Below are 23,958 nucleotides of genomic sequence, written 5' to 3'. Positions count from 1 at the left end.
TAAAAGTAAATGAATATAAGTATAACTAAATGAATAAATGTTTTTAAAATTTAAAATTATTGATTCTTCTGAAACGGGCTTTTTCATTATGTTTGTGAGATTCATCCATGTTGATGTGTGAAATTCTAGTTCGCCATTTTCACTGCTGTAGGAGTATGCCAACATTGTCACTTCATTCTCCTGATAACGAACATTTAGATTGTTTCTAATTTTTTGTTGTAAACAGCACTACCATGAACCTTCTCATGCATATCTTCCAGGGTACATTCAAAGGAATGGAGTTTATGGGAATGCAGGTTTTCAGTTTTACTAGATATTTCCTAGTTGCTCCCCAAAGTCACCCTTCTATCGAGGGTGTATCCCTTTGAGAGTCCTGGCTTTGTAAGGGGGAATCTCAGATCCTCCCTCCCTCCTTGGTCTAAGGCCATCCCTGCTGCCCAGAATGGCTTTGGCTTCATTGTTCACATACTCTATTTCCAGTTCTTAATAATTGTCTTATTTTCCTGCAAGCTCAGTTATGAATTTAAAAGATTTGTTATATTTTGTCATGTATTTCTATATGTTTTTTAAAAGGCAGGTTTTGTATATTTGTGGTTACTATTATTCTGTATTTCTTTTTTTGATATCTAGTTTTCCCAATTGCTAAAATTGAAAATCTTGGCTTGATTTTATTTTATTTTTTCTGTTTTTTCTTTGATACAGAGGTTCTCAAACTAGATAAAGGGACCTCTACTTTCAGGGGGGTCCCTGACCCTCCTGGAATAGTATGCAAATTGTGTATGTGTGTATGTGTGTGTGTGTTTGTATTATATATTTTGGGGGAGAGAAGTATGCATAATTTTCATAAGATTCTCAAAGAAACCAACTCTGAAAAGGTAATAACCATTGTTTTGTTCATTTTTTTTAATGCTGTACAACATTTTGATAACTTAATTACATTAATTTTCCTGTTATTTAAATAAAACTTGGTCGTGTCTGCTGTAATAAAAGGAGTGATTTTGAAGTTAGTTATCAGTAATGTGAATGTGTGTTAGAAGGCTGAGATCTGGGGTTATATGATCAAGGATTATGTGCGTATTTGTAAACTTCCAAAATGTGACTCATTGAAAAGAACGTGGTATTATTCAGATCTTAAAACTCTGTGCTGTTTAGTTTATAATATATAAAAGTACAAATACTTACTTTTTAAACTTTTTATTTTGAAATAATTTTAGACTTTTTAAAAAGTTGCAAAAATAATACAAAGAATAGTCCCATTTGTCTTTTTACTAGCCTTCTCTAAATGTTAGTACCTTACATAACCATTGTATAATTATCAAAACCAGAAAATCAGTATTAATACAATACTATTAACTAATCTGCAGAACTTATTAACATTTCCCAGATTGTCTCACAAATGTCCTTTTTCTGGTCTAGGCTCCCACATTGCATTCAGTTGTTATATCTTCTTAGTATCCTCCAACCTGGCCTTTTTTTGGTGTTTGTGACTTTTTGAAGAGTAGCATCGTTTTGTAAAGTGTCTCCCAATTTGAGCATCTTTGGGGAGAGTATCCCTTATCTGAAATGCATGGGACCAGAAGTGTTTTTAGATTTTGAATTTGTTTGAATTTTGAAATATTTGCAGGTACTTAACCAGTCGAGCATCCCTAATCTGAAAATCCGAAATCCAAAATGCTGCAATGAGCATTTCTTTTGAGTGACATGTTGGCACTCAAAAAGTTTCAGCTTTTGGAGCATTTTGGATTTCGGATTAGGGATGCTCAACTTGTATTAAGTTTTCTCATGAAGCTATAAAATATATATGATTTTAAAATATATAGTATTTACCCACTACAAGTAAAATTTTGCCTTGAATTATCTCTGTTCTTTATTTCCTCATCGCTAAGATACAATAGTTTTTTTCCCCTCATATTTTAGTATTTTTGAGAACAGACTGCATCCTGTAATCAGCAATGTATAGTAATGTATTAAACCATTTCATAATAAATCATGTCCTAGAATTGGAGAAATAGTAAATATTACTGTACTTATTAATTTTACTGATTATTATTATTAGTTACTGATTATTACCTATTAAGTGAATTAACAAGATTTTGAAATTAGTTGTATGCTAAAAGAATATTAGTAAATACATTCTCATTTAAGTGAAAATTTTAATTGACACTGATAGTCTTTGTTGCTTTTAATATGCAGTTTAGAATTGTATAAAATGTAATTGCACAAAAGCATTTTGGTCTTTTGGATATGCTAATAAATTAGCCAACCTTGTCTTATTTCAGATCACAAATGTTCACAGCAGCCGGGCTCTTGATGTTCAATTCCTGGACTCAGGCACTGTGACATCTGTAAAAGTGTCGGAGCTCAGAGAAATTCCGCCTCGGTTTCTACGAGAAATGATTGCGATACCACCTCAGGTACAATATGTTACAAGTGTGGGAGATTTGCTGGAAGAGGTTCCCTGTCAGTTTTGATCTTGGCAATAATCAAAGTCCTAGTTTGTAAGAAAATTGGAAATTGTCCAAATGTGGTTGTTTACTGATTTTCAGAAGTAGAGCTTGGCTGACTTAGACAAGATCAGTCTTACTTACAGAGTATGGTTTGATAAATATTTGTTTTCAAGTACACCCAGTCATTAGGCTGTGTTGTCCAGTTAGAGGTTCCATTTTAATAATTAGATACCACTACTGACTTCCTACACAGTTCCAGGATTTTGTACGTAGATGTTTGTTTCCAGAATTTGTAGTTTAATTAGGTAACCATTCTCTTTGTAAGTCTATTTATACTTAATCATTTTTTATATGACTTTTCCCACATAAATTTTAGTAAAAAGATTAACTATACTTCCTTTATTAGTGAACACTTAGATGTTAAGTGTTTTGAGTAACTTTAATTCTATTAAAATTAAGAAACACCACCTTTAGGATAAGTAGAGGATTATGTACAGAAATTAACATCTTTTTTAAAAAAGGAAAACTATTTTATATTCTTTAATTTCAAAATGCCCCGTTGGCTAATATTTTCCTAAAGACATCTTCCACCATCAAAACTCAGTGACTAAAGCATGGTTGTCCATGATTAGCATGGCTTTTAGAATTTCTCTCATTCCAGTAACCGTTGCCTTTTCTAACAATAACTATTACAGAGAAGTTGTTTAACTTGTATTCAAACCTATTTTCAAAATTATTTTTACTCTATTGTTGCTCAGCCATAATATTGGAAAGGGATAAACCTTTAAGTGCTACTATTACTTTTTAACACCTCTAGCCTCTACATCACTGTCGGAGCATCCATCCAGGGCCAGCCTTACCTAGGAAAGGTTCCTTGGTCTGGAGGGGAAGAGAGTGGAGGATCTGTCCCACTGCTGTGTCTGAAAGTCACACAATAGTCCCTTCTTTGTGCAGCAGCATGAACAGTCACTAAAATTTTTTTGTTATTTGATAGATGTGAAGACTATTGGTTGGGGGAACCTTAAAAGCCAGCTAGCCCAAGCCTCTGGCTAACATTTTAGCTACTCTAAGCAGAGTAGCAAACTGATGGTCTGTCAGCCAAAGCTGACCCGTAAATATTGAGTTTTGGCTCTTGGCTCTTACAGTGTTTTGATAAGTGCATTGGTTGCCAGGATTTTAAAATGAGAGAATGCCACACGAAAGTCCCTTCCTCTAGCTTTTCTCTTGACAAATTAGAAAATGACTGTACTGAGCTCTCCACCTCGTGCGGCAGTGCTCCTTGGGAGCTCTGTGGCCTTCTCCCCTGCAGGGCCCATGCTTGCCATGTGCTGGCCCCATCTCCAGTGAGTGGCCACCTCATCCCTCCATTGCCTGCCCTACCTCTGTGGGATTGGAGTGTGCTGTCTCTGCTCTAAGTGCCCTCCCCCACCCCACCAAGAAAGGTACCATGTCCAATCGGCATAGTGAGAGGGGTGGAGCCCCTGAAGGAGGAGGGTAGGATAGGGATGAAGGGGCTCAGAGAGCAAAGGAAAAGTCCTGGAAATAGGTTTCATCCTCTTCACAAAATTGTCTCCATCAGTTCAAGGGCTTATGTGAAACTGAATGGAATCTCTGAGGTCACCTCTTACTCCCCACTGCAGTAATTCTACAGAAGCTTGTGCAGTGATGATGGGAGGGAAAAAGCACTGGGGAAAATGAGGTCTTCAGATATCTGTGGATTTCAGTTTTCCTAATCCTCCTTAATTCTCATAGCAATCACCTTCAGAAGGTGAGCACAATTGCCTGGCATCCACAAGGTACTCAGGAAAGGCTGAATGAAACACTTAAGCCCCCAAAACAATTTTTGCAACAAGATCAGACTGCCTTTAAATGACATTTTTTTTTTTTCCGTTGGGCTTAGAGAGAAGACCTGTATATAAGTCCCAACCCTGTCTTCACAGCTTTTTTATCTTACACAAGATAGTCTCTCTCAGTCCATTTTACCATCTGTAAAATGGGGTCACAACACCTGTCGTGCAGAAGTATTGTAGAGTGAGAAGTATGTGGAGCACCTGGTACAAACTCTGGCTCATAAGAGGAGCAAAGACAATAGTAGTAATATACATGGAGCCAGGAACACAGCAGATGCTCACACTGAGAGCCATGGTAATCATTATTAGCTATTGCTGTTGCTTATTCTCTATCTTGGCAACATCTGACTTGTAGGAAAATAATATTGACATTACTCATAAATACCTATTTTAAGATGGTGTGTACACTTTTCCATCATGTTTTCTTTTCAGGCTATAAAGTGCTGTTTAGCAGATCTTCCACAATCTATTGGCATGTGGACACCAGATGCTGTGCTTTGGTTAAGAGATTCTGTTTTGAATTGCTCGGACTGTAGCATTAAGGTTAGTTATCTTATTGGTCCTGATACATTTAGAAAGGGATCTAGTAGCCATAAGGGCTCATTTGGTTTTTGTGAAAGAATTTTGTCTTACTCTACACTGAGGCGTTCACATCTGACACATTTTTATATGCAAGAGATTGGTTGCATGTGTAGCTATAAGATATTTTATGTTTTAATTGTTTTTATTTCAAAAGTTATCTTATGTTTCCAGTATTATTTTTAAACCGTTCATAAAATTTTTTCCATTATTAATCAGGTAGCAGAGATGGTTCTCTGCTCTTATTTTGCTTCATGATGAAGAATTAAGTCCCTAGCGAAGGACCAAATATCTCTTAATAAATGTTGCTAAAGATTGTTTAAATAAGCCTTTCCTTTTTTTTTCCCCCTCAAGTAGAATGGATTATAAACAAATCATTAATTTATAATCTTGGTTTTTGCCTCTTTTTCCTAAAGTTTATTTAAACTGCCTTACTTATTTCACTAACTTTTGTTTTTCTGTACTTTTACATCTTCAAATAAAAATCATTGCTTATATTTCCAAAAATAGAAATGGAAGATGATTTTTTTTCTGTTATGTTAACTGGTGCAAATGATATTATCATTTTATATAAACATTTAACAATACAGTGTCCTTGAAAAACACTTCATGAAGATCTCTAAATTATTCTAACACTGATATTCCTGTCTTTATACTCTTCTAGGGGATATAGTGTACAACTATATGCTTAATTCTGTACCATTTTATATTCAATTGTCACATGATAATGAACATTATTTTCTCCACTACTCTTAAGCTCCTAAAGCCAGGGTATTGGGTACTCAATAAAATTACTTTTTAATGGTTAATTTTTAAAATGTTACTTCTGTATCGTAAATATGAAAATTATATTAGCAGTCAGTATGTCATTAGTACTTCAAAGGATGAATTTCAATAGACTCATCTCACTGGAAAAAATTTTTTTCAAGTAAATTACTGTAGACAGATTGCCTTGCTGGTGTTTTTCTCTCCTCATGCCCGTTGTGTTCCTGCCTTTCATGTCTAGCCCTATTTGATAAAAGACAGATGTGGCTAGAAGTGTCTCATTTTTGTCATTCCTAAGATAAACCAGAGGAGCTGATGAGAATAATTAACAGTCGCCTAGCCCTTTGGGACACACAGCAGCAGCACAATTGGAATTGTCAATGTAAGGTATTACCACACAAACATTCTTGTGGCAGAAAGAGCAGAGAGAGGTAATCAGAGATATTTGCTTCTCCTGGGCAAATATTTAAAACTAATTTTGGCCTATTCAGTGGATCTTTCTTCCTCTTTTTCTCCCCAGGTCACTCTCTTCCCACGTAATTCGTGAGGGGAGAGGACATATAATAGGACCAACAAAGAATTTGGACCAGAGGTCCCCAAGGCCATGGTGGATATCAAAGCTTTTTCCTTCCCTTTCTAGTCTGAGGGGCACCAGCCTTAAGCGAAGTGCGTTATAGAACATCTTGCCATCATTGTGATGATTTTTTATTGTTGAAGCTGGATAATGAGCACATGGGGGGCTCATCATACTGTTCTTTCTACTTTGAGTGTTTTGAAATGTCATTAATAAAAAAATTAATTACAATATGTGGAATCACTTCCTTTCTCCCAGTAATAATGACGTATTGCAAGTTAGAAGGTTTTCCTCATACTATTTAAAGGTTAGTAAATTTTTCATTTCCATAAGGTTGCCACTGTTTTCTAGACTATTTTGACTTAAGAGCCAATTCATTGCTAAACTGTGATAGATAATTCATCTAATCTTAAATAAAATGAATTTTAGCAGGGTTTTTTTTTTTTTTTGTACAATATTATGTTTTAATATTTAAGGTTAACTGCCTCTCAGAATTCAATGTGAACTTACCTGGATTTCTTAAATTACTTTTGTGTTTTCCAAAGGTTACAAAAGTGGATGAAAACAGAGGTATCACACATGTTTATTTATTTACACCTAAGAACTTCCCTGATCCTCATCGCAGTATTAATCGCCAGATTACAAATGCAGACTTGTGGAAGCACCAGAAGGATGTGTTTTTGAGTGCCGTATCTAGTGGAGCTGGCTCTCCCAACAGCAAAAATGACAACACGCACATGTCAGGCACTGGAGAGAATTTCAGAAAGAGCCTCACAGATGTCATCAAAAAGTCCGTGGTGGACCACACCAGCTCTTTCTCCATGAAGGAACTGCCACCTCCAGTCCACTTGTCAAAGCCAGGGGAACACATGGATGTATATGTGCCCGTGGCCTGTCACCCGGGTTACTTTATTATCCAGCCTTGGCAGGAGATACATAAGTTAGAAGTTCTGATGGAAGAGATGATTCTGTATTACAGTGTTGCTGAAGAACGCCACATAGCGGTGGAAAAAGACCAAGTGTATGCTGCAAAAGTGGAAAATAAGTAGGTCCTCGGACAGAGCATTTTATTCTACTCCTAAGAAAAATGTGTGGATGGATAGATACCAAGAGTCCTTAATCTCGGCAGGGGATTTTCAGCTGCATGAATGGGAATTTTGAATGTGAAACAAAACTAATGAATTGTGCAATTTTCTAATATTTAAAATTATGTTATTTATCTAAAAATCTAGTGACTATATTCCTGTTAAAACCTAATTATACACCTAAAATGAAGGCTTAAATGTTTTTCCTATTTTTCTACTAGAAAAATATTTTTTATTCAGAAAATAACCATTTTTTCATTTAATGACATTTTTATTTTAAAAACGTTTGTTGGGGAAAATTTAGAAAATACAAAAAAAGCATAAGAAATTAAAATAAGCCACCCAGACATAACACTTCTTGAACTACTTATGTATTTCTTCTAGTTTTTTCTATGCATATTTATATAATTAGTATATTATTGTCATACATAATTTTGTTTCTGCTTTTTTCACCTAACATTATGCTGTGAACATTTTTCCATGTGATAAAATTTCTTCAGAAACATTTTAAATGGCTGAATGATAGTCCATCATATGGGAAATCATAGTTTACTTATCATTCTCTTCTGTTATGTAGGGTTTTTCCCCCCAGATTTTTCACTAGTATACATAATGTTGAACATAAATCTTTGTTTGCATCTCTGGTTATTTATTTATAGTAGAGTCCAAGAAGAGAAATTACTTGTTGAAAGATGACAAGATTTTTGATACATGTTATCAGTTGCTTCCTAGCTATTGTGCCACCTTTTCTAAGGAGCAACAATGCTGTCTCACTCACTACCTTTGGCCTTGGGACTGTGAGAACCATTCTCCCCTACATTTGCTGAGCACTTCAGTCTGTTTTCTACTGTTTTCATATTTAGATCCCCTGCCTCCTCCCCAACGCCCCTCAGGATGTTCTATTCCCTCCCAGTGAAGCCTAAGCACTCCACTCTCCACTCAGGCCACAAGCCCTGGAGGTGGCACAACTGCCCCTGTCCTGTCCCTTTACCTGCTTTCTTAGGGGAAATGACTGAGCTTATTTGTAGATGCTGAACACAAAGAACTATCTCTCCTCCTCAGCATACACATACACAAAAACATACCCCAAAACTCAGTTTAAAAGGTCAAATTTTTTATATAAAATGCTTTCTTTCATATAAAATGCTTTAATTCTTTCTTAAGATAGCAAATATAGGCATATATAAAATTTTGTCATTCTCATGGGAGAAAGAAATCTAATTTTTAACACTCAAAAGTTAACTTTCATTTTGAAAAGCATACAACTTACATGTCACAAGCTTTTCATCTTTAAAAAACCATTTTTACTGTCATGTTATTTACAACCATAAGCGTAAATGGGATTAATTCAATTTGTGTAAATTTGCCTCAATCAGAACTCTTTGCGGGATAATTCAATCACAGTTAAAACCAAACTAATGTTAACTATCATCATGGAGACAGATTAATGGTGAGGAGCAAAGGGGTTGTGTGAGAAAGGAGAACCCATAAACTGGAGACCTACGGCGTGGGGCCTTAACTCTCTACCCCACAACCCATGGGTTTGAACAGTACTGCCCCAGGACTCTTGGGCCTTAACCAGTTAATTTGTCCCCAGATAGCCAAGGAATGTTTTATATATTAGATTATCTGATTTTTTTTGAAAGTTCATGAACTGAATCAATGTAAAGCATTTAGAGCTTCTATCTTGCTTAAAACTCAGGACTATTTACTAAACCTTGTTCCCAACTATGACAAATTAAGACTGAAGAATTTCAGATACTTTTATATTATGGTGGTTTCCAAATCTATCTCAGCATAAGGATAATCTGGAAAACCTATTAAAAATGCAGATTATCCTTCCTCACCCCCGTCATCCTGAATCAGAATCTGTGCAGGTGGAGCCCCAGAATCTGTTTTTAACCGAGTCCAGGTGAGCCTTGGAGTGAAGCTGGTAATCTAGTCAAAACGGAAGCCTTCATTTAAGGTACTAATTTTGAAAATGGAAAGCTAACTAGGAACCTGCCATATTAGTCTTCTGAGGGCTCTCCTCACTGCTCTGTACCTCATATTTATAGACTACAAACACAGAGCACCATAATTTTGTCCTGTACAATTTAAAGATGATACTATTGGTGGAAACCAAGTGTTTTAATCTCCTTTTGAACTTACACAAATTAGCAACCTATACCAAACTGGCATTTCTATATATGAAAACTTCTTTTCAATTTGGTCTCAAGTTCTTATTTGTACAGCTTATGTTCATTTTAATAACAGAGGTGATGGCTACCATTTGCCAAGTGTCTATTAGATGCCCAGTATGTGCTAGGCATTTTTCAAATATTATTTCTGCAAGTGGGTTAAAATTAAATATTACACATGAGAGAACTGAGGCTCAGAGGGGTTAAATAAAGACCCTTGGCATACACAGCTGGAAAATGGTCCAGGTGGGATCAAGCTCAGGTCTGTTTGGCTCCCAAAGCTCATTTATTTATTATGAATCCTTTCTGTGTCCCAGTTGTCTGTGGGACTCATGGATTATTGCTTGCTATACACACGTTGAGCCTGTCAGAAGGTTTCTGGAGTTCCCCCAACAGCCCCCAATCACGGTGTTTAAAGTTGGCCTCTTGGTAGATTTCTCACTGTAGTTCACCCTGTAGCAGTCGCATGGGTTTCCTCTACCCGTTCTCTGCTAGGTATTCATTGACTTGAGAATCAGTCCAGTCTGGCCAGCCCCCCAGCAGTGTGTCACAGTAAAAGGCCTGCTGTTCCGCTGTGCTGGTGACCTATGGCTGATAAACTTGTTCCAGAGAATGACTAGGCTGCCTCCTGAGTTATAATCTAACTCACACCATCCAGAAGCAGAGACCAACTCCATAGACACTTTCCTTTTAAGTGTTATGAACAATTTTCCCTTCTGTAGTAATGGTTTTAAATAATGTAATCAAGACTACAGGGATTTAAAATGATCCTTCATATGTTAACCTTGAAGTCTAGGCTTTTCTCATTTTAATGATGTTGATGTAGGCCCAGAGGAGAAAAGTATATTCATGTGAATTTCTTTCTGGAGCCTTGAACTCCATATCTGAAACCATGTTCCTCTTCCCCCATACTCTCCTACACTTTCCAGATTCTTGATTTTAGGTATGGGGTTGAATTTTGTATTTTGTTTTGTTTTTTTAATATTCTTACTTGGCATAATTAAAATTGTTTCAAATTTTTTTTAATTTTAAATATTTAAAATCTCATTCAGAACTTTTTTGGGTCTCTCCCCCACCTACCTTCCCAGTCTGACTTTCTCTTCCATTCCTCAACACATTCTAACTTCTAGTTATATCATTCCCTCTCAAGTTTTCTGTGCTTTTCTTCTCAGCCATTTTTTCCACCCCAGCTGGTCCTGCTGGCGTTTCTCTCTTCATCTTCCAAACATGTACCATGTACCAATCATGTGGCCACCTTCCATCTCCCCAGAGTGAAGGGATCCCCTGGCCTGATCATGGCATTTGTTTCATTCTGCTTAATGATGATTTGTAGTTCATGTATCAGTTTCCTCATTAGCTCCATAAGACTCTTAAAAATCTCTTGAATGAGCAAATTCTATCAAATGAGCCAGTGGAAAAGCAGAGAATAGTAACCATTGGAAAAAGAAGCAGCAATTGCTTTAAAAACTTTTATGACAGTATAGTTTTATATTTTAATAACATTTGCATTAATTTTACTTTTTATCATAAAATGTTTCCCTTAAAGCAGGTGTTTGACTTTCTGTGTTTTCTCTTCCTTTTTAATCCAATGCACATCTAGGTGGCACAGAGTGCTTTTAAAAGGAATCCTGACCAATGGACTGGTGTCTGTATATGAGCTGGACTATGGCAAGCACGAATTAGTCAACATAAGAAAAGTACAGCCCCTAGTGGACATGTTCCGAAAGCTGCCTTTCCAAGCAGTCGCAGCTCAACTTGCAGGTAATTTTTGTGGAATTTGAACTCATGCTGCAACATAGCTTATATTGCCGTTTTTTCCTGGGTACTTAGCAAGTGTTGAATCATTGGCCTATTGAATTCTTTTGTTTGCACTAGCAACGTCCTGTCATAATGGAAATAATTTTAATGATCTCTTATAGTCATACTCTACCATCACATCTGCTGTTTCTATTTTTCCTACTCCTTTCTGTCTTTGGTTTCATGCGTGAGTATATTTCTAAAGCTGTAATTTTAGGACAGGCACAATACTGCATTCTGCTTTTCTTCATTTAGTATTTTTTTTCCTATTTTTTGGGTGGTTATTTCATGGTTTTGCTAATTATTTTTAATGGATGGAAAATATTCCATTTAATTGATATTTGCCTATAGTTGGACATTTTGGTTGTTTACACTTTTTATTGTAATGTTAAGAAAAACCCTGCAGATATGTATACCCGCTAGAGCAAACAAGAAACAATGGAAGCAACCTAAATAACGGACAAGAGGAGAACTTTTATTATTATTATTGCATAAGTTATAATATGTATACATAATGGATCATTACTCAGTCATAAAACATTCTTAGATCATAGAATATGACTGTTTTCATGGCCAAGTGATTTTCTAGTTTGCAACACAACTAACAGCATATGAGTGTGCAGTTTCACCACATTCACACCAGCCTCTGGATTATCATTAAAATTTGAGGAGCTGACTTAATAGGTGTACAATGATACCTCTTTGTAATATTGCTCAATGCAATTTTATCTTTTTTTGGCAGCTGGCCAGTATATGGGGATCCAAACCTTTGACCTTGGTGTTACAAGGCTGTGCTCTAACCAACTGAGCTAACCGGCAGTACATTTTCTTTCTTTTATCTTCTGTGAAAGCAGTGCAAATGTTGGTGGCTCCCCTGTGAGCACCCTACCATTAGGTGGCATGAGCAATTGGATGAAGCTCAACCTGAAGTCTTGTCAGCATTAGCTGAGGGCATGGAGGCCAGAAGAGCTGAGGGGTGCAGACAGAGACCTGCAGTCACTTGGGCTCTCTGCGTCCTGCTGTGCCCTGGTCTCTTTGCTATTTCCCACAGTCCTCAGCTCTGCTTACCCCATTCATTTAACACAGTGATAGAAGTGATTTGATCTCAGCAGTGAAAGAAATTATGTATATAGATTCTTCTTTTACTTATTGACCAGCTTTTATTAGAAGGCTATATATTGCCTTTTTAAAAATGTTAGTTTCTTTGTGTCTTCTTACTAGAATTCCAAGAAAATTCCCATGGTAATTGGATATAAAGCAAAAATGGCACTTTGCACATGGCATAGCCACCAGTTAGTCTGCTTTGGATTCAAACCTCTAAGTAGTTTCTTCAAGATTTAATTGTTACCTTTTTTCATTTTCACTTTTTAGTGTTTGGGTTTTCCTAATATGTTTGTTAAACATCAAACTGCCCAGAAAAGGATTATCTGCGAGGAATGAGTGCATGGCACCACCATCCCCTTCACCCGCAGCATGGCTAGTGATTACTGGTGCTTACTATGTGCCAGGGACTCTACGAGCCAGTTTATGTCTTTCTTCTTGTCTAATATATGCATTCAGTGCTATAAATTTTCCTCTAAGCACTGCTTTTAATGCATTCCACAAATTTTGATATGCTGTATTTTCATTTTCATTTAGGTCAAAATATTTTTAAATTTCTGATGAAATTTCCTCTTTGACTCGTGTTATTTGGAATTATGTTGTTCAATTTCCAAGTATTTGGGGATTTTCCAGCTATATTTGTTATTGATTTCTAATTTAATACCATTGTGGTCTGAGAGCAGACATTGTATGATTTAAGATGATCAAGATATATTTTATGTTCCAGAATGTGGTCTGTCTTGGTGAATGTTCCATGTGAGCTTGAGAAGAATGTGTAATCTGCTCTTGGATGAATTGGTCTGCAGATGTCGATTATATCCAGTGACTTATAGTGCTGTTGAGTTCACCTTTGTCCTTACTGATTTTCTCCCTGCTGGTCCTGTCCGTTCTGATAGAGGGTGTTGAAGTCTCTAGTTATGATAGAGGATTCTTCTGTTTCTCCTTGCAGTTCTGTCGGTTGTTGCCCCACATATTTTGATCCTTTGTTGTTATGTGCATACATATTAAGGATTGTTATGTCTTCTTGGACAGGTTACCCTTTACCATTATAGAATGCCCTCTTTATCCCCGATGACTTTCCTTACACTGAAGTTTGCTCCGTCTGAAATTAATATACCTAATTCCTGCTTTCTTTTGATTAATATTAGCACGGTATATCTTTCTCCACACCTTTACATTATATGTGTCTTTATATTTCAAGTGAGTTTCTTGTAGACAGTATATAGCTGGGTCTTGTTTTTTGATCCACTCTGACAATCTCTTAATTGGTATATTTAGACTGTTGACATTTAAAGGGATTATTAATATAGTTGGATTAATATCTACCAAATTTGTTGCTGTTTTCTATTTGTTGTCCTTGTTCTTTGTTCTTATTTTTGTCTTCTACACTTTTTCTGTTTTTTGTGGTTTTAATTAAGCCTTTTATGATTCCATTTTCTCTCTTCTTTTAGCATATCAGTTATACTTGTATACCTTTTTTTTTTTTTTTTTTTACTTTTTTTATGGTTGTCCTAGAGCTTACATTTACAACTAATCCAAGTCCACTTTCAAGTAACATTAGACCTCTTCACAGGTAGTGCAAGTACCTTATAATAACAAAATAATTCTAATTCGTTCCTCTTGCCCCTTGTATTATTACAGTCATTCATTTCACTTGTATATAAATGTATATGTGGGTACTTCACAAAGTTCATGGAAGAATAGAATTAAAGGATAATATGAATCTTTCCATGAACTTTTTGAAGTACCCATGTACTTCACACACACACACACACACACACACACAGAGGCATACATAATCACATACATTGTTGCTATTATTATTTTGAACAAATTAGATCAATTAAGAATAAGAAAAATAGAAATTTTTATTTTACCTTCACTTATTCATCCACTAGTACTCTTCCTTTGTGTAGATCCAAGTTTCTGACCTGGATCATTTTCCTTCTCTCTGAAGAACTTCTTTTAACATTTCTTTTAAGGCCAGTCTGCTGGCCACAAATTCCCCCAGTTTTTGTTTGTCTTAGAGTCTCTATTTCTCCTTCACTTTTGAAGTATAATTTCACAGGGTGCAGAATTCTAGGGGTGGGGTTTTTTTCTCTCAACACTTCACTCTCTTCTTGCTTGCATGGTTTCTGAGAGGTCAGGTGTAATTCTTATCTTTGTTTCTCTATACGTAAGGTGTTTTTTTACCCTCTGCCTCCTTTGAAGATTTCTCTTTATCTTTAACTTTCTAAAGTTTGCATATACTATGCCTAGATGTATTTTGATGGCATTTATCCTGCTTGGTGTTCTCTGAGCTTCCTGGATCTGTGGTTTGGTGTCTGAAATTAATCTGGGGAAATTCTCAGTCGTCATTGCTTCAGTGTTTTTTCTGTTTCTTCCTTCCTTTCTTCTTCTGGTATTCTCATTTAGTATATGTTGTACCTTTTGTAGTTGTCTCACAGTTCTTGGATATTCTGTCTTTTAAGATTTTTAAGAAAGTCTTTTTCTCTTTACCATTCAGTTTCAGAAGTTTCTATTGTCATATCCTCCAGCTCAGAGATCTTTCCTTAACCATGTCCAATCTTCTTTTTTTTTTTTTTTTTTTGTCATTTTTGTGACAGGCCGCACCGCGCTCAGCCAGTGAGTGCACTGGCCGTCCCTATATAGGATCCGAACCCGCGGCGGGAGCACTGCTGCACTCCCAGCGCCGCACTCTCCCGAGTGCGCCACGGGGTCGGCCCATGTCCAATCTTCTAATGTGTTCATTGAGCCATTCTTCTTTCCTGTTAGTTTTTGATCTCTATCATTTCTTTTTGACTCTTTTTTAGAATTTCCATCTCTGCTTACATTATTCATTTGTTCTTGTATGTCGTCTACTTTTTCCATTAAAGCTATTAGCATATTAATCCTAGTTGTTTTAAATTCCTGGTATGATAATTCCAACATTCCTGCCGTATTTGACTCTGATTCTGATGCGTGCTCAGTCTCTTCAAACTGTGTCTTTTGCCTTTATTGTCACTTGTAGTTTTTTGATGGAAGGTGGACATGATGTACTGGGTAAAGGGAGCTTTGGTTAGTAGGACTTTAGTAATATAGTGACAAGGTGTGTGTGTGTTGTGGGGGAAAGGGACAGTTACAGTCCCATGGTTGGATTTCAGTCCTTTGGTGAGCCTGTGCCCCTAAACTGTGAACTTAACCAGTGCTTCTTGGGTACCCCCCACCTTAGGTGGAGCAGGATGGCTAGAGGGGAGTAGCCTTGAGTATTTTTTCCTTCCCCCAGGTATATTAGGCTCTGATAAAATCCCAGCAGGTCAGGCTCTGGTAAAATAGTTTCTCCTGTGGGCAGGGCTTGTTAAGAAGAACAAAGAACTGTGGTGTATTTCAAAATGTTCCTTTTCCCTTCCCCTTGCTGGAAACATGAGGGGATTTTTCTCTGATATTCACTGTGAGGTCCTGGTAGGGCTTCTGGAGGTAAAACTCTCAAAAGTGGGGGAGGGAGAGCAGGGACTATGACTGGGTCCCCCTGCAAGTTTTAACTCTCAGACTTGTCTACATGAACCTTCAGCAATTCGTCATTACAGTTTAGGTTCTCCTACCTCAGCACTGGTTCCTGCCAAGGTCTCTGCTTATTGATTTCTGCTCCAGTAAGTTGTGACTCTGTCTGTCTTTTCAGTTTTGAGGACAGCAGATTGTCCTCTGACCTCACTTCTCTGACAGATCTAAGAGTTTTTGATTTTTCAGTTTGTTTATACTTTTACTTGTTATTAGGATAGGGTGGCAACTTCTAAGCTCCTTACAAGCCAGACTGGAAACCAGAAGTTCTACCAGCCACTTTATTTCATTGAATGGAGGTTTAGGTACTCTTATTATAGCTATTATACAGATCAGGAAGCAGCAGCTTAGAGAAGTTACATATCTTACCCGAGATCCCACAGCCTTAAACATAGTGGTCTGCCTCTCCAGTGCATTCCTTTCTTCACTGTATGTCTCCTTCTCAGAGTGAAAAGTGTGCTTTTGAAGGCCTGGATTCAAGTCACTTAATTTCTCAACGTACCCCCATAATTATTTATAAAATGACCAGTAAATCCCTGTCTTGCTATGTCACTGAACTAATATGTGGATCAGATGGGAGAGGGAATATGAAATCTCCTTGTAACTAAAACATGTAGCACAAATGCATGAATGTTTGTTTCTTGATATGCTTATGTCTAGAAACAAAGAGCTGCTGTGGGGTCCCATCTGTAACCTCAGTTCCTTTTCTAGGCTCACCTCTGCCAAGACTTCTTTCTTCCTGCTGACTTGCTCTTAAGTCACAAAACCTCCCTGGGCATCAGATTACTCATCTTGATGGGAGGACCCCTGTTTTTTAATTAAGTGAAGACATATGCACTGGAACTATTAAAGAGTATATGTGATGAAGACTGTCTTGCTCCAGCATAGGCATCAAAAACTGTCAGGACTGCTGGAGATAAAATGAGACTTCTAGGCTTCTCTTATGGGAGATTCTTTTTTTTTTTTTCCTTTTTTGGTGGCTGGCCAGTACAGGGATCAAACCCTGGACTTGTTATCAGCACTACACTCTATCTAACCAACTGAGCTAACCAGTCAGTCCTGGAAGTTCTTAATAATCAAAGAATTTAGCCTACTTGTTATATAGATAGCAAATCTTCTAAAATTATGTTTAAACTCCCAGACCTTCATTCCTTTGGGGCATAATTTATACTTTGCTTAATCTAGTTTATGTGGACTTGTTATATTAGTTTAATAGTGTTTTTTTAAAAATACATTTTCTTTCCCAATTTTGTTTTAAAATCTAATTTAAAATTCTCTAACTCGATCTCTCAAGTTGAAAAGTCATAGAGACTTAGAGATGAATACGGCTTCAAATTCATCTGGTTCAACCAGTTTCTTTTGATAGGTAAACTGAGGCCTGAGAGATCAACTGATTTACCCAAGATCACACCACCTGATAAAAGAAGAGCTAGGAATGGTAACAGTCTCCTCACTCTCAATCCAGTGCTTTTCCTATAATGCTGTGTAAAATTTTGAAAATCACATTGTAAATAGATCATATAGCAATTTTTTCTTTTTTTAACTATATTTGGTCAGTCTTTAAATAGAGAAATGTCATTAATGTCATTGATATTGATCTTTTATTCACCCTGGCTATTTCAATTATTAGTTTAAATTTCCATATACTTTGTGTATCGGAAATGTGTAGTAGTCATTATTACCTCAATTTATAATACACTGTGAAATCTCAAATGAAACTTGTGGCTGTAGGTAAAGGTTTATAGAAGTGACTCTGTTCAGAGTAGGAAAACTATAAGTTGGACTGTTTTAGATTGTTCAGCAACTGTTTTTCAGTTTAGGCTAATCTAGCCTGGGATGCTTAAGCTACCTTGGAATTGCCTTAATAGTTTTCCATTATAGTGGATCAAAGAAAGGCTCATTTGAGGCCTCACTGCTCCCTTTATGCCCTGTCTTTCTCCTAGGAGTGAAGTGCAACCAGTGGTCTGAGGAGGCTTCGATGGTATTTCGAAATCATGTGGAGAAGAAACCTTTAGTGGCATTGGTGCAGACAGTTATTGAAAATGCCAACCCTTGGGACCGGAAAGTGGTAGTCTATTTAGTGGACACATCGCTGCCAGACACTGATATCTGGATTCATGATTTTATGTCAGAGTATCTGGTAGAGTTTTCGAAAGTTAATTAATCACTGCTTCTGAGACCTTGACAACTAATTCAAATTTTTTAGCAATAACAAAGTGTAGTAGGCTTTAAAAAAAATCTTATCTCTGCTACATTCCTGTGACTGCTGTGGAGGATTGAAAAGAGTATGCTTATATTTGGTGAAAGATATTTAACAAGTTTTGTTTTAATAGAATTGACTTTTCAAAGAAAATTGCACTTGAATTATTACTGTAATATTAGAATAAAAATGTTTATCAATATAAAAACTGACTACCTTGTAATTTCTAGGCTTTATGATCTTTTTTTTTTAAAGGATGACTGGTAAGGGGATCTGAACCCTTGGCTTGGTGTTGTCAGCACCACACTCAGCCAGTGAGCCAACCGGCCATCCGTATATAGGATCCAAACCTGTGGCCTTGGTGTTCTCAGCACCGCACTCTCCTGAGTGAGCCACGGGCCAGCCCTGGCTTTATGATCTTAAGATGAAAGTTTTCTTTTTCATTCATCTTATCTTCTTTGCAGTACTGGATTCTTCTCCAATTAAATTGAGAATTTCGTGATTTAACTCTACCCTGATGTAGTGGTATGTCCCAAAGCAAGTGATCACAGAAGCATGTGAAGAGTTACCCTGAGTCTCTAGCATATCAGCATTGCCATAGGAGCAGCCCAGGCAAACCAGCAAATCTTGAATGGTTTCTCTTTGCCCAGAGAGTCCAGTCCTAAGACCCAGACCTTCCCCAATCTCCCTACTCAGCCTCATTGTCAACCACTCCCTACTCCAGCCATTCTGGACCTTTATCTGGTCCCTGAACCCCATGCCTGTTCATCTAGCACTACTGGTATTCTAAATCAAGCCTTGCTCCCCTCCAAACCTTATTTATTCTGTTCCCTCAGCTTGCAACTCATTCTCCCACCACCATTTTTGCTTGTCAGTATCCTGCTTGACCTCCTGAGTGGACCATAAAGCCTTCCCTGGCACCCATTTCTACTCCATTGTGCTTTGATTATGCCTCTCTTGGCGCCCATATCTCACTCTGCTTTGTAGTATATAACTAGTTGACTATGCACCAGTCACCCCAACTAGCTCATGAGCCCTTTGAGGGAGAGATGAGTCTTAGTCATCTCTTTATCCATTGATGTAAATGTTTGACAACTGATTCTGGTGGGTGGGAGGGGGAGGTAAGCCTTGATTTGTAGTGTCTGACAATTCTCATGTTGTAAATAGTCCCACCGTTGTTGATTTCCAGCTAACAGTGTTACATCACTGAATGGGCAGCTGGGAAGATAGGGACATAAGAGGCTCTTACTACCCAGTATGATGGTCTCCAGGACACCACTGTGTATCATCTGCAGTAGGCAGAATGACATCTTGCATATGTCAGGCACTTACTATGTTCTTGCTAACTGGTGGGCAAATGGATTGGCAGACAGATAGGTTGTAGGCTTTAGCGTGGTCCAAAGATGAGGTGGGGAGGCCTTGGACTAAGAGTGGAGGAATGGGAATGAAGAAAAAATATTGAAGACTTTTTGAAGCTTTTAACTAGAGTTATTAGAACAGACAGATTAGATACAGAAGATAGGGAGAAAAGTGAAGCCAGGTCTTAAGGTCTGAGGGGCTACGACGATTATCCTTACTCAGTTTGAGTGGGAAGTTTAAAAGTTTGACTTTGAATATACTGAATTTGAGCTAATAGTTAGACCTCCATGTGAAGATATGCATAAACTATTGGAAATATGGAGTGGACATTGGGGGAGAAAACCATGCTAGAGATAAAAATTCTTAAAGTCTTTTGTTTGAGAAAATCAAGGAAAAATGAGAAAAGAAAGTAAGATAAAAGCCAGATGTTTTAAGTTTTTCATTTTAAACATGTAAAAATAATCTCTCTAGCTTTTTAAAATTTATATTTAATATTTACTACTAAAATGATTGAACATTCAGAATACTTGTGCCAGTGATTAAAATAATCATTTATGATGAAATAAAAATATCTTGACACATAAATGTTTAAGTGAAATAAAGTAGTGTAAATGGTTTTTTTTTAAGTATGGTTTCTTTCCCTTAAAAAAAAAAAAAAAAATCCTCAAATTGTCTACAAGTAAGGAAGTGGTGGTTTCTATTTCACTGACATTAGAAATGTTTCCATTATTTTTTAAAATAAAGCAATTGTGTTTGTTGATGTAATTGAAAAATTAATGTGGTGTTGGGACAGTGTGACAGACAAATGAAGTGTGACCCCTACCTAATACCATGTTTGAAAGTCATTTCCAAGAGGATTGAAAACCTAAACGTGAAGACTAACGTAGGTAGATAACATAGGCAAATAAATACCTTTATAATCCAGGACTAGGAAAGAGTCCTTAAACAGGACACACGAAATGCTACCAATAAAGGAAAAGATTGATATGCTAGACTACATTAAAACTAAGAACACCTGTTCATCAAAAGATGTTATTAAGAAGGTGAAAAGGCAAAATACAGAGTGAAAGGATATAGTTGAGTACATTTTAGAGGGAGAGAGAGAGAGAGAATATTGAATATATTCAATAAACAAGGCTGTCTAGAAGAAAAAATGGGCAATAAAATTGAGCAGACACATCAAAAAAAGAAGAAATCCAATTGGCCAATAAACATGAAAAGGTGCTCAACCCTTTAGGACATGAAGAAATGCAAGTTCAAACCTCAATGAGATAGCATTACTCATGTACCAGAATGGGTAAGTTTGTTTTTGTTAATTCCAAATGGTGTTGAAGATGTGAAACTGCTGTGTAAAATGGTACAATGGCTTTGGAAGAGTTCGACCTCATGTCTCCTAAAGTTGAGGTTAGGGGTACTCTAGGATCCAGCACTTGGAACAGCAGAGCGTACACTTGTACAAGAGAATGCTGGAGAAGAATGTTCACAGCAGCACTGTTCGTAATAGCCAAAACCTGGAAACAACCTACATGTCCATTACCAGTAAAATGGTAAAACAGAGTTTTTTAAAAAAAACTCTGGTATATTCATACAATGGAATACTCTACGGCAATGAGAACAAATACTGCATGAAACATCACTGATCTCTGGTACGACACAGTGTTGAGTAAGTGAAGACAGTACAGAAGGAAGAGGAGAGCAAGGATGTGATTACGGGTCAAGAAAGTGATCACCGTTGAGAGAGGGTGGTGACCCAGAAGGGACAGGTAGACTGGGCTGCTAGCAAGTTTTCTTGAGTGGTGGTTGCACAAGTGTTCAACCTTGTGAAAAAAAACTCATGAAGCTGTACATTTATGTTGTATGCACTTAAATGTTTGACTCCACTACAAAAATGTTTAAATAATCTGAAATATTAAATTATTGCTTTATTTAAAAATATGTGGCACATACCCCTTGAAAAGAGTCTTCTTTTACAGCTGAGAGGGTTTTATAGAAGAAACACATCTACATGAAAAACAAGATTTTTTAAAATGAGTGTTTCTCAGTTATTATACTTAAGGATCAAAGAGTTGATTTTATTAGGGTCCACCCCACCAAAAACTTTCCCATAATCAAAATGAGACATTTCCCTATGTCCATACAAAATCCTTTGTATGAGCCATTTGTTTATTAAAACGCTTAAAGTTTCTGTTTGGGTTTAAGTGATTTAGCCTTTGAAGAACCTGGGACTCTGGGTCATTTTAAGTCGTTATTTTGGACACTCCACTGGTATAGAGAGAATGCATACGACTCGGTGTTGGAAGTACACGTTCCCCCAGATGATCAAAGCTTCGCCTCAGAGCAGACTTACTAGGCTGCGAGAAGACGGGACGCACCGTTGCTTCAATCCAAGGAGGTGGAAGGCGCAGCGCGCTCAGCGGGCTCCGGCCCATCACTGAGGACCGCCGTCCTCAACGTCTCACGTTCTAGACCTGCAGGAACTCTGCCGTCGCTTACACTCTTCCTGGGACAGGTGAGGAAACCGAGACTCAGAAAGGGGGCGACGCGCACTCCTCGGCAGCGGAGCCGGGCTTCCGGGCGGCCGCGCCCGCTGCCCCGCGCTCCCCCCACGGGGGTCGCTCCCCGGCCGGCCGGGGACGGTGCGCGGCGCCCCGGCGCCCGCGAGTGGAGGGGGCAGGGAAGGAGGGGGAGCGCGGCGGGCGGGGCGGGGCGCGGTGACAGCTCGGAGCGGGGCCCGCCCCTGGCTCCCACCCCCGGCGCCCACAGCGCCCGCGCGCCCGCCCGGGAGCTCGTCCAGCCCCGCGCTGCCCTCGCCCGCCCGCCGCCCGCCCGAGCCCCGCGGCCGCCGCCCGCGCCCGCCCTGCCGCGCTGCGTCCGGGTAAGCCCCCCACTCCGCCCGGGGTCCCCCTCGCGCTCGCGGGGCTCCCTGCCCCCGCGCCGGGGCCTCAGCCATATCTGGGCAAAATATTCAGCTGTCGCCGCCGCCGCCAAGAGGGACTGAGCGTGGCTCCCTCTATAAATAGCTGCCGCCTCGCGTTGCCTCCGGGCTGGGGAGCCTGGGTTCGGGGTCCGGGGCCCGGCGCCGCCCCGCGCGCGGCCTTAGCCGGCGCGCCCCCGCTCTGGACCTCCGCGCCGCGTCTGTGAACACGACAAGGGGCCGGGCGCTCTGGAAGAGCGGCGCCGAGGGAGGGCCGGGGTCCCGCCGCCTCCAGCGCGGCCGGGCGCTGCGCCCGCGGGGCGCTCGGCTGCGTACAGGTGCCCGCCCGAGCCGGGCACGCGGGCGCGGCCTCTCCGCCTGCGGGGGTCCGGGGTGGGGGCCGGCGTCAGTGCTCGCGTGGACGCGGAGCCGGGTCCGCGCCGCGCGGGTTTGGGGCAGGAAAAGTTTCCCAAACTGCGAGAGATGAGGTTTAAAGCACCACGATACACGCGCTCCCTGGCCCCGTGGAGCGGGCGAGAGCCTGGAAGCACGAGCCCTGCTTGTCGCCGACTCGCGAGATGGCCTTGGCAAGCGCCCTCCCTTCCGTGAGCCTCGGTTTCCCCATTTGTAGGGGCGAAGTTTGGTTCCCGCGGTGGAGCCTGGTGCCCGAGCCCGAGAGCGGCGGGGAGCGCTCTTGACCGCCCGCGCTCCCCGCACCTGTTCACCGGCTCCGGGCCTGCGACGCGGGGGACGCACACCCGGGGGGTTGCGGAAATCGGAGACTTTGGTGGCCCCCAGACTCGGCTCGTATCCTGGGGCCTACTAGGGCCCTTGAGATAGCCCGAGCCGCAACCCCCAGGAAGTGCGCCGTTGGGCGTCTCTTTGCTCCTGGGCATCTCTTTGCTGGGTAGCTGGCATCGCTTTGGGAGAGTGTTTGACCCATACAGCTTTAGATCCAACGAACAGGGCAGGGCCGGGAGTTCCGGTCCCGCTGCAACCTGGTCTCGGGCTCCCGTCTATACGGCGCCTGTGATGTGCCCTCCAGCCGCGCGGCGCTGTCCCCTCCTTCACCCGCCACCGACTACTGCTGTTACCCAGCCCGTCCGCAGCATTCGCCCTTCGCCCTCTGAGGCTTTTGGAGATGACCTGGCTCAAGGTCTTCCTCGTCCGAATCGCAGAACCAGACTCTGAACCCGGGTGCCGGGCTCTCAGCGGGAGCATCCGGAGGGTCCCCATCTTTCTCCCCAAGGTGACCGCCATTTCGTTCTCCGTGAAGGGTCCCCTACTCAAGGTCACACGCTCTGGACACGCCGGGAGGCCTGCCGCCTGCCGTCTCCACCAGCCTTTCGCATCTCTTTCCTGACCCCTCCCTCTGCTCAGGCTAGTGTTGGGGCTCTGTGAGCACCCTATCAGTGACCCCTCTTCTTTCATCTGCTGGTGTCCAGGACTGTCACTTGTTCTGACAATAGCGCCCTCATCCTGAAGTTTCATTTTTGTTTCTGCTTCACTTTCTATTATGTATTTTCTCTAAAGCCGTCTCAAAGCCTCACAGATAAAAGAATTCAGGGGG

General features: G+C 39.8%; 2 protein-coding genes across 4 annotated transcripts in view; both read left to right on the top strand.

Annotated features, from left to right (window-relative positions):
* The window catches only part of TDRD7 (tudor domain containing 7), an 81,746-nt gene extending 63,478 nt beyond the window's left edge, over positions 1-18,268 (top strand). For 2 of the 3 annotated variants that reach the window (XM_063082095.1, XM_063082094.1), the window contains 6 exons: positions 2,280-2,414; positions 4,730-4,840; positions 6,761-7,260; positions 11,081-11,241; positions 17,282-17,353; positions 17,859-18,268. In XM_063082095.1, the coding sequence (XP_062938165.1) occupies positions 2,280-2,414; positions 4,730-4,840; positions 6,761-7,260; positions 11,081-11,241; positions 17,282-17,353; positions 17,859-18,079 (1,200 nt within the window). In that variant the 3' untranslated portion in view covers positions 18,080-18,268. The remainder of the gene's footprint in view (positions 1-2,279; positions 2,415-4,729; positions 4,841-6,760; positions 7,261-11,080; positions 11,242-17,281; positions 17,354-17,858) is intronic. The other variant, XM_063082096.1, reaches the window with a different exon arrangement.
* Positions 18,269-22,244: 3,976 nt separating this feature from the next.
* The window catches only part of TMOD1 (tropomodulin 1), an 81,338-nt gene continuing 79,624 nt past the window's right edge, over positions 22,245-23,958 (top strand). The window contains exon 1 of the mRNA XM_063081559.1: positions 22,245-22,349. The gene's annotated coding sequence lies outside the window, so the exon portion shown is untranslated. The remainder of the gene's footprint in view (positions 22,350-23,958) is intronic.

Source organism: Cynocephalus volans, chromosome 17 (assembly GCF_027409185.1).
Source record: "Cynocephalus volans isolate mCynVol1 chromosome 17, mCynVol1.pri, whole genome shotgun sequence".
Lineage (NCBI taxonomy): Eukaryota > Metazoa > Chordata > Mammalia > Dermoptera > Cynocephalidae > Cynocephalus > Cynocephalus volans.
The sequence above is the reverse complement of the archived record's forward strand: the minus strand, read 5'-3'. Positions and strand labels throughout refer to the sequence as shown.